Here is a 12218-nt window from a genome sequence, read left to right as displayed (position 1 = left end):
CCTGCACACAGCGCAAAATCTACCCGTGCCTGGTTTACGGACCATGGTATTTCTCTTCTAAATTGGCCCGCCAACTCCCCTGACCTTAGCCCCATAGAAAATCTGTGGGGTATTGTGAAAAGGAAGATGCAGAATGCCAGACCCAAAAACGCAGAAGAGTTGAAGGCCACTATCAGAGCAACCTGGGCTCTCATAACACCTGAGCAGTGCCAGAAACTCATCGACTCCATGCCACGCCGCATTAACGCAGTAATTGAGGCAAAAGGAGCTCCAACCAAGTATTGAGTATTGTACATGCTCATATTTTTCATTTTCATACTTTTCAGTTGGCCAACATTTCTAAAAATCCCTTTTTTGTATTAGCCTTAAGTAATATTCTAATTTTGTGACACACGGAATTTTGGATTTTCATTTGTTGCCACTTCAAATCATCAAAATTAAATGAAATAAACATTTGAATGCATCAGTCTGTGTGCAATGAATAAATATAATGTACAAGTTACACCTTTTGAATGCAATTACTGAAATAAATCAAGTTTTTCAAAATATTCTAATTTACTGGCTTTTACCTGTACTTTTAGATTTATTCTCATCTACCAACCTCCTTTTGCCTCTCTTGTTGACACTAACATGTCCAATGTCATGTACCACAGACTTTTTAGTAGAACATTAACATTATTATCATTGAAAATGTAATATCAAATAATATAACATGCATGCAAAGATTTCAGAAAACATTTCCCATTTGGCAACCTTTGTGACGATCTGTCACTTCATTTCTGTTTGTTTCCTTGTTTTTGTATTTACTTCTCATCACAGCTCTTATTTTGTTCCATTTCCTGTTTGTCTCTGAGCACTGTTTGATCACTCACCTGCCGCTGATTGGCAGGCGGTCCACACCTGCTGCCAATCAGCGTGTCCTATGTATGCCTTGTCTCCAGCACTGCTCAGTGCTTGGAGATCATGTGAGAAACTCGCATGGCTGCAGTTTTTGAGAACCCAAGATGCAGGAACCAGCAGATGATCTTTATTATGATCAGCAGAAAAGGACGCAGTCTTGCACGTAAACGTTCCACAACATAAAGTGATCTCCGAGCACTATCTCCTTCAAAATAAATGAGACATAATTGAGATCAGTGGCATACATATATGAGCTCTCCTCAGTGTATCCCACTTCTCAAATATTGCTCAAATGGTTGTCTCAACTCAACCTCCTTTGTCTCAGTGATGTCTTGTCTCTTTTTAGCTTATTTATTGCTCCTAAGGGTCCCTTAGGAGCAATAAAAGAGAAACAATTGATCACAGAATTAGACAGATATGAGAAGCTCAAAATGTTCTCAAGATACGAGATCAAGCAACAGATGAGCAAGCACATCTTTGCTATGGGTGAGCAGTGCTGGAGACAAGGCATAAATTGGACACGCTGATTGGCAGCAGGTGTGGACCGCCTGCCAATCAACGGAAGGTGAGTGATCAATCTGTGATCAGAGACAAAAAGGAAATGGAACAAAATAAGAGCACTGATGAGAAGTAAATACAAAAACAAGGAAACAAACAGAAATGAAGTGACAGATTATCACAACTTTATCCTGTAGCCACGCCCCCTCGGTTAATATACTTCCTGTGTTGGGACCTGTGTTTACAATCTGTCACGTCAAAAATATACCTTCTCGCTGGCTACTAAAAAAATACTCTAGAATTACAACTGATTTGGAACTAGCAGTGTTGGGATTGTAATCATCCAAATGTGATTAGCAGCAAAGTCAACGTTGTGGCTCAGAGAGTGAACGGAGGCGACAACAAGTAAGCTAGCTAGATGGTTAGCTAAGTCAGTGATTTTCAACCACTGTGCCGCGGCACACTAGTCTGCCGTGAGATACAGTCTGGTGTGCCGTGGGAGATTATCTAATTTCACTTATTTGGGTTAAAAATAATTTTTGAGTGTCGGTGCTGTCTAGAGCTCGGCAGAGTAACCGTGTAATACTCTTCCATATCAGTAGGTGGCAGCAGGTAGCTAATTGCTTTGTAGATGTCAGAAACAGCGGGAGGCAGCGTGCAGGTAAAAAGGTGTCTAATGGTTAAACTAAAAATAAACAAAAGGTGAGTGCCCCTAAGAAAAGGCATTGAAGCTTAGGGAAGGCTATGCAAAACACAACTAAACTGAACTGGCTACAAAGTAAACAAAAACAGAATCCTGGACGACCGCAAAGACTTACTGTGGAGCAAAGATGGCGTCCACAATGTACATTCGAACATGACATGACAATCAACAATGTCCCCACAAAGAAGGATAAAAACAACTAAAATATTTTTGATTGCTAAAACAAAGTAGATGGGGGAAATATCCCTCAAATTAAGACATGAAACTGCTACAGGAAAATACCAAAAAAACAGAAAAAGCCACCAAAATAGTAGCGCAAGACAAGAAGTAAAACACTACACACAGGAAAACAGCAAAAAAAGTCTAAATAAGTCAGGGTGTGATGTGACAGGTGGTGACAGTACACCTACTTTGAGACAAGAGCTACTGTATATTGATGCATGCTTGGTTATGCTTTAAAGTCATATCCAACAATTGCGACGACGACTTTTTACTGTCAACTGAGTTTCGTTTTTTTAATGATTTCTGCTGGTGGTGTGCCTCCGCATTTTTTCAACGCAAAAAATGTGCTTTGGCTCAAAAAAGGTTGAAAAAAACTGAGCTAAGTAGCGAGCTTGTTTTGGTTTCGGCAAGAGGAACAGAGAACACCTGCGGCTCAGGCCAGTGCTCAACAACTTTAGTTTAGATCATATTTGTATTCATATTTCAATAAAAAAACACATGCGAAAATGATATTTTGACGTGAATGTGTATTTCTGCGGACATTTCACGTGCCTGTAACATATAGAGACCACATTAGGTTTAGGATGGAATGGGGGGGTCCCTAGAATTTGGTGCTATACCTGCCTGCAAACAATACTTAGAAGATTGGTTAGATCAATAAATACATTGTTGTCATTAGGGACAAGCGGTAGAAAATGGATGGATGGATGGATGGATATCATATCATCCACTACACTAAAGTAGACGAGGAGAAAAACAGCAACAGATGAGTAAGTTGTCTCTGGGTCTTTTAGGAGTTTTGAGACTGGGGCCTTGAATGTGGCCCCTGTTTATATACAGCAGGGGTGTCAAACTCTTTATCATTGAGGGCCACATTTGAGTTATGGCTGCCATCAGAGGGCCGCTTGTAACTGAACAATATATGAATTTGCCTATGTATTCGATTGTATATTACATGTTTTTAACATACACCGTAAAAACAGTTGTAGATCTTAATGTAAATAACTGGCAACTCAATGCTACTGTAAAATATAGTTGTTTTTACAACATATTACAACAAATGGAAAACCGTATCACTGTTTTTAATGGAAAAAACTAGCAGCTTAGTCTCCAGAATTTTACTGTAAAATGTATGGTGGTATTTAGGACATATCACTGCAAATGGAAAAACTGTACCACAGTATAACTGAACTGACAGTTTTTTACTTTAGAAAAACGAGGTACCCCTTTTCCATTTACAATAATACCATAAAAAACAACAACAACAGATTTTATGGTAGAAAAAAAAACCTGGCAACCCAATCGACATAATGTTACTGCAAAAAACAGTGGTAGTTTTTTCCGTTTACAATAATATGCTGTAAAAAAAAAACACAGTAAATTTTACGGTAAAAATTTGTACAATTTAGTGAATAACTTGCTTTGGCATCTTAAGTCGATCACATATTGGATATTTTTATTTTGACAAAAACATTTTTGCAAAGTATGATAATATAATATTTGTTACAATATTGGATACTCACTTGAAAAATGTATATAATGTCATATAGTATGTATATTTTCTGTCAAAATGAAAAAAAAATTATATATATACAGGTAAAAGCCAGTAAATTAGAATATTTTGAAAAACTTGATTTATTTCAGTAATTGCATTCAAAAGGTGTAACTTGTACATTATATTTATTCATTGCACACAGACTGATGCATTCAAATGTTTATTTCATTTAATTTTGATGATTTGAAGTGGCAACAAATGAAAATCCAAAATTCCATGTGTCACAAAATTAGAATATTACTTAAGGCTAATACAAAAAAGGGATTTTTAGAAATGTTGGCCAACTGAAAAGTATGAAAATGAAAAATATGAGCATGTACAATACTCAATACTTGGTTGGAGCTCCTTTTGCCTCAATTACTGCGTTAATGCGGCGTGGCATGGAGTCGATGAGTTTCTGGCACTGCTCAGGTGTTATGAGAGCCCAGGTTGCTCTGATAGTGGCCTTCAACTCTTCTGCGTTTTTGGGTCTGGCATTCTGCATCTTCCTTTTCACAATACCCCACAGATTTTCTATGGGGCTAAGGTCAGGCGAGTTGGCGGGCCAATTTAGAAGAGAAATACCATGGTCCGTAAACCAGGCTCGGGTAGATTTTGCGCTGTGTGCAGGCGCCAAGTCCTGTTGGAACTTGAAATCTCCATCTCCATAGAGCAGGTCAGCAGCAGGAAGCATGAAGTGCTCTAAAACTTGCTGGTAGACGGCTGCGTTGACCCTGGATCTCAGGAAACAGAGTGGACCGACACCAGCAGATGACATGGCACCCCAAACCATCACTGATGGTGGAAACTTTACACTAGACTTCAGGCAACGTGGATCCTGTGCCTCTCCTGTCTTCCTCCAGACTCTGGGACCTCGATTTCCAAAGGAAATGCAAAATTTGCATGGTTGCCTGAAGTCTAGTGTAAAGTTTCCACCATCAGTGATGGTTTGGGGTGCCATGTCATCTGCTGGTGTCGGTCCACTCTGTTTCCTGAGATCCAGGGTCAACGCAGCCGTCTACCAGCAAGTTTTAGAGCACTTCATGCTTCCTGCTGCTGACCTGCTCTATGGAGATGGAGATTTCAAGTTCCAACAGGACTTGGCGCCTGCACACAGTGCAAAATCTACCCGTGCCTGGTTTACGGACCATGGTATTTCTCTTCTAAATTGGCCCGCCAACTCCCCTGACCTTAGCCCCATAGAAAATCTGTGGGGTATTGTGAAAAGGAAGATGCAGAATGCCAGACCCAAAAACGCAGAAGAGTTGAAGGCCACTATCAGAGCAACCTGGGCTCTCATAACACCTGAGCAGTGCCAGAAACTCATCGACTCCATGCCACGCCGCATTAACGCAGTAATTGAGGCAAAAGGAGCTCCAACCAAGTATTGAGTATTGTACATGCTCATATTTTTCATTTTCATACTTTTCAGTTGGCCAACATTTCTAAAAATCCCTTTTTTGTATTAGCCTTAAGTAATATTCTAATTTTGTGACACACGGAATTTTGGATTTTCATTTGTTGCCACTTCAAATCATCAAAATTAAATGAAATAAACATTTGAATGCATCAGTCTGTGTGCAATGAATAAATATAATGTACAAGTTACCGTATTTTCCGCACTATAAGGCGCACCTAAAAACCACAATTTTTCTCAAAAGATGACAGTGCGCCTTATAACCCGGTGCGCTTTATTACGATTAATTTTCATAAAGTTTCGATCTCGCAACTTCGGTAAACAGCCGCCATCTTTTTTCCCGGTAGAACAGGAAGTGCTTCTTCTTCTACGCAAGCAACCGCCAAGGTAAGCACCCGCCCCCATAGAACAGGAAGCGCTACCTACCGCCCGCCCCCGGAAGAAAAAGAAGTGCGCGGATATTTCGTTTCATTTCCTTTGTTTGTCTACATCTGTAAAGACCAGACTACAAAATGGCTCCTACTAAACGACACGCTTATAACGCAGAATTTAAACTTAAGGCAATAAGTCATGCCGAAGAACACGGAAATAGAGCAGCAGCAAGAGAATATAACATCAATGAATCAATGGTGCGTAGGTGGAGGAAGCAAGAAGATGACCTGCGCCAGGTAAAGAAGACAAAACAGAGCTTCCGAGGGAACAAAGCACGATGGCAACAGTTGGAGGACGAACTCGAACAGTGGGTTGTTGAGCAGAGAGCAGCAAGCAGAAGTGTCAGCACCATCACTATTCGAATGAAGGCAACAACGCTAGCAAGCGAACTTCACCTGGATGATTTTAAAGGTGGTGCTTCTTGGTGTTTTCGGTTTATGAAAAGACGCAATCTCTCCATCCGCACACGGACCACTGTTTCACAGCAACTGCCTAACGACTTTAAAGAAAAGCTGGCTACTTTCCGTGCATATTGTAAAAAGAAGATAGCGGAAAAAAAGATCCGGCCAGAGAACATTATCAACATGGACGAGGTTCCACTGACTTTTGATATTCCTGTGAACCGCACTGTTGATATAACGGGAGCACGTACGGTGAATATTCGCACCACTGGGAATGAAAAGTCGTCCTTCACGGTGGTTCTAGCTTGCCATGCTAATGGCCAGAAACTTCCTCCCATGGTCATATTCAAAAGGAAGACCTTGCCAAAAGAGACCTTTCCAGCCGGCGTCATCATAAAAGCTAACTCGAAGGGATGGATGGATGAAGAAAAGATGAGCGAGTGGTTAAGGGAAGTTTACGCGAAGCGGCCGGGTGGCTTTTTTCACGCTGCTCCGTCCATGTTGATATATGACTCTATGCGCGCCCACATCACAGATGGTGTCAAAAAACAAGTGAAGCACACAAATACAACACTCGCCGTCATTCCGGGTGGATTAACCAAAGAACTCCAACCGCTGGATATTGGTGTCAACAGGGCATTCAAATCACGACTGCGAACTGCGTGGGAAAAATGGATGACCGAAGGCGAACACACCTTCACTAAGACGGGCAGACAACGCCGGACAACATACGCCAACATCTGCCAGTGGATTGTAAATGCCTGGGCAGATATTTCTGTCACAACTGTGGTCCGAGCTTTCCGGAAGGCAGGATTCACAGAACTGCTGCACAACAACAGCGACACTGAATCCGATGATTTCGAAGAGACGGAGCCCGCCATTTTGGAAGCCACGCTAGCGCAACTTTTCAATTCGGACACCGAAGACGAAGAATTCGAAGGATTTACCGGTACGAATGAAGAATAACTTCAGAAAGTGAGCGCTATGTTTATTTTGTGTGTTGTGTGTTGTGACATTAACGTTCGAGCAACATTACCGGTATGTTGCTATTGCTCTACACCATTTTGAATTTTACTATGTTTGTGATTGCACATTTGTACATTTTGGGACAGAGTTGTTAGAACGCTGGTTTTCAATATATTATTAAAGTTTGACTGAACTATCTGACTGTTTTTTTGACATTCACTTTAGCGCAGCGTTTTTTTGACATTCACTTTAGCGCAGCGTAGGCGCGGCTTATAGTCCGGGGCGGCTTATTGGTGGACAAAATTATGAAATATGTAATTCATAGAAGGTGCGGCTAATAATCCGGTGCGCCTTATAGTGCGGAAAATACGGTACACCTTTTGAATGCAATTACTGAAATATATCAAGTTTTTCAAAATATTCTAATTTACTGGCTTTTACCTGTATATTGTTAAAAAATATAAGGTATTTTATTGATGCATAATATTTCGAGGGGTTCACGGGCCATATAAAGTGATTTAGCGGGCCAGATCTGGCCCTCGGGCTGGACTTTGACACACCTACGTGTTATACAGTTGGTAATATTGTTGTTATACAGTTGGTATTATTGTTGTTATACATTATGTATTATTGTTATACAGTATGTATTATTGTATCATTGTTGTTATACAGTATGTAATATTGTATCATTGTTATTCAGTATGTATTATTGTTGTTATACAGTATGTATTATTATTATACATGATGTATTATTGTTGTTATACAGTATATAATATAGTGATGGTGATGGCCATGTGTCTTATGAGTATCAGCACATATTCAACCACACTTTTCCTCAGAACATATTAGAATTACCTGACTATGGCGCCTAAAGTGGGTCGGAACCAGGCTGAGCACCGGCACCCGAAGTGCTTGCGAAACGAAGTCCAAGTTGACAAAGTGGTCGCGGTTCCGCGGGAAGGCGAGCATGGCGGAGACCCCCTGCACGACCACCGTGTGACACACACTCTCCAGGAAGGACAGCGGGTCTTCGTGCTCGGGGCTGCCCGGCGAGGTGAAGGAGAAGGCGGGCAGCTCGCCGAGCCCCGAGCCCACCGCCATGACGAGCTCCAGGGACAGGTTGAAGGGGAGAAGCCCGGCTCGGTTGAGAGCCTCCGCGGCCAGCAGGATGGAGTCTCTGGGCGCGAAGACGCGACGATCTTCCGCCGTGCTTCCTTCCCGCTGCCGGGGATTAAATCTCCCCCTGTTCGAACCCCGCTGGCCGGGAGCCGAACCTCTGATCCGCAGACTTCTTAACTCCGCAGCCGCACTTTGAGGAAGCTGCGCTCGCCCACCTGCGGTCCCCTCGTCGTCCCAGCCTCCGGTGTCATCCCACCCGCCGGACCCTCCGGACCCTCCGGACCCGCCGGTGTCGGGGAGCAGGCGAGGCTGCACGTGCAGAACCCCGACCCGAACCGTGTTGCCGATCCGCTTTAGAACCTGGCAGGGCTGCGGGTGCAAGTGAGACCCGGGCCACATGAAGACTATCACGCACATCAGTAACCGGAGTGAGGGCCCGGGGCCCCGCACCTTCATCACCCCCATAGTCGCTCCTTTGGTCCCCGACGTGTGGCCCCCTGGTTCCGTGCCCAAATCCTGCTCCAAACTTGTGCGTTCGTCCACAGGCACCAGCAGGCAGGAAAAGAAGCCCTAAAGTGGCGCTTTTCATCTCCACAGATTTACATCATTTGTCTGATATTCCACGGGAGAAAAGATGTCCAGTGAGCAGGAATTCCAAGAAGAGTGAAGAAAAGACGCCATCATCCTCCATGGAGCCTCAACAGGTACTTAAGTCTACATTTCTTCAAATATAAATATAGTTATTATGGTGAATGTTGCCTGTTGGATTCTGCTACTGAATCCTGACTCTGGTGTGGCTCTTACAGCTCAGTGGGTTGGCTCTCATTGCAAGGAGATTTAACCCTCCACCTGCTCTTCCCCTTACACATGACACACACACCACTCTCTACCCCTTACACATGACACATACACCACTCTCTACCCCTTACACATGACACATACACCACTCTCTACCCCTTACACATGACACATACACCACTCTACCCCGTACACATGACACATACACCACTCTACCCCTTACACATGACACATACACCACTCTCTACCTCTTACACATGACACATACACCACTCTCTACCCCTTACACATGACACACACACCACTCTCCCCCTTACACATGACACACACACCACTCTCTACCCCTTACACATGACACATACACCACTCTCTACCCCTTACACATGACACACACACCACTCTCCCCCTTACACATGACACACACACCACTCTCTACCCCTTACACATGACACACACACCACTCTCTACCCCTTACACATGACACATACACCACTCTCTACCCCTTACACATGACACACACACCACTCTACCCCTTACACATGACACATACACCACTCTCTACCCCTTACACATGACACACACACCACTCTACCCCTTACACATGACACATACACCACTCTCTACCCCTTACACATGACACATACACCACTCTACCCCTTACACATGACACACACACCACTCTCTACCCCTTACACATGACACATACACCACTCTCTACCCCTTACACATGACACACACACCACTCTACCCCTTACACATGACACACACACCACTCTCTACCCCTTACACATGACACACACACCACTCTCCCCCTTACACATGACACACACACCACTCTCTACCCCTTACACATGACACATACACCACTCTCTACCCCTTAAACATGACACATACACCACTCTACCCCTTACACATGACACATACACCACTCTCTACCCCTTACACATGACACATACACCACTCTCTACCCCTTACACATGACACATACACCACTCTCTACCCCTTACACATGACACATACACCACTCTCTACTCCTTACACATGACACATACACCACTCTCTACCCCTTACACATGACACACACACCACTCTCTACCCCTTACACATGACACACACACCACTCTCTACCCCTTACACATGACACACACACCACTCTCTACCCCTTACACATGACACATACACCACTTTACCCCTTACACATGACACATACACCACTCTACCCCTTACACATGACACATACACCACTCTCTACCTGTTACACATGACACACACACACCACTCTCTACCCCTTACACAAGACACATACACCACTCTTTACCCCTTACACATGACACATATACCACTCTCTACCCCTTACACATGACACATACACCACTCTACCCTTTACACATGACACATACACCACTCTCTACCCCTTACACATGACACACACACCACCCTCTACCCCTTACACGTGACACACACACCACTCTCTACCCCTTACACATGACACATACACCACTTTACCCCTTACACATGACACATACACCACTCTACCCCTTACACATGACACACACACCACTCTACCCCTTACACATGACACACACACCACTCTCTACCCCTTTCACATGACACACACACCACTCTCTACCCCTTACACATGACACACACACCACTCTACCCCTTACACGTGACACATACACCACTCTCTACCCCTTACACATGACACATACACCACTCTCTACCCCTTACACATGACACATACACTACTCTACCCCTTACACATGACACATACACCACTCTCTACCCCTTACACATGACACATACACTACTCTACCCCTTACACATGACACATACACCACTCTCTACCCCTTACACATGACACATACACTACTCTACCCCTTACACATGACACACACACCACTCTACCCCTTACACATGACACATCCACCACTCTCTACCCCTTACACATACAATTACAATAAGTTCAGCACATCCACCACCTTTACGTGCATTATTTGCTTGTTTAGCAAAGAACATCTCTTTCCGATAGACTATGTTAGGAACTCTGAAAAACTCTTTCCAAACTGCCAATGGGAACAATTTTCAAGGGCAAAAACCAGCACATATATGCTGCATTTTGGCTCTGCTTTCACTTGCCTTCCTGCTATGAACACGCGTATTTGCCCCCGAGCGCTGGAGTTGCAGGTGACAACCACAGGTGGTGACGTCAGAACCAACCCTGAAGTTGATCCTCCGTGAAGTGAAAATAGAGAAAAGGTTTCTATGCTACAGAGTGTCACTCTCACCCTAAATATTCCTCCACTCTATTATTTCTCAAACTGTGCAGTGCATTTTCCAAACTGTTGCATTAAAGGTTTGTTTCAAGACATGATGAGTCCTGACAAGATCTAACAGTTATTATCTTTAGATGTGGACTTTGTCTGTCTTACTTTCTTAGAGACATAAGTTTGGTCCTTTTTTTAACATCCATTTGCTACTACAGTACAGAAACAGATGAACCAGTCATATGCAAAGATAGATACTACATTGTATAGTATATACTACATACTATTATGCAAAGAAGTTGATGATACAGTACTATGTACATTTGTGGTCTTAGCAATGACTAGGTCTGTCTCCAAATATTCAAAGATTCGATTGGTGGGAATGCAATTTGACTACCAACCTCCCGGTCGACTGGTCAGACATGAACCCTGGTCGTTCCTCTGTGGACGTTAAGTACCGTATTTTCCGCACCATAAGCCGCCCTGGGTTATAAGCCGCGCCTTCAATGAACGGCATATTTCAAAACTTTGTCCACCTATAAGCCGCCCCGTGTTATAAGCCGCATCTAACTGCGCTAAAGGGAATGTCAAAAAAACAGTCAGATAGGTCAGTCAAACTTTAATAATATATTAAAAACCAGCGTGATGTGGGCGCGCATGGAGTCGTATATCAACATGGACAGAGCTGCGTGAAAAAAGCCACCCGGCCTCTTCGCGTAAACTTCCCTTAACCACTCGCTCATCTTTTCTTCATCCATCCATCCCTTCGAGTTAGCTTTTATGATGACGCCGGCTGGAAAGGTCTCTTTTGGCAAGGTCTTCCTTTTGAATATCACCATGGGTGGAAGTTTCTGGCCATTAGCATGGCAAGCTAGAACCACAGTGAAGGATGACTTCTCATTCCCTGTGGTGCGAATATTCACCGTACGTGCTCCCGTTGTATCCACAGTGCGGTTCACAG

The 12218-nt window shown here is 43.5% G+C and overlaps 1 protein-coding gene across 1 annotated transcript in view; it reads right to left on the bottom strand.

Moving 5' to 3' along the window:
* grin3a (glutamate receptor, ionotropic, N-methyl-D-aspartate 3A) overlaps nt 1-8946 on the bottom strand; it is a 111491-nt gene extending 102545 nt beyond the window's left edge. Inside the window, exon 1 of the mRNA XM_061980921.2 lies at nt 7929-8946. Within this exon, the coding sequence (XP_061836905.2) occupies nt 7929-8657 (729 nt within the window). The 5' untranslated portion in view covers nt 8658-8946. The remainder of the gene's footprint in view (nt 1-7928) is intronic.
* Between the last annotated feature and the right edge of the window lie 3272 nt (nt 8947-12218).

The sequence above is a fragment of the Nerophis lumbriciformis genome, linkage group LG20 (assembly GCF_033978685.3).
Source record: "Nerophis lumbriciformis linkage group LG20, RoL_Nlum_v2.1, whole genome shotgun sequence".
NCBI lineage: Eukaryota > Metazoa > Chordata > Actinopteri > Syngnathiformes > Syngnathidae > Nerophis > Nerophis lumbriciformis.
This window is presented reverse-complemented; position numbering and strand designations above follow the sequence as displayed.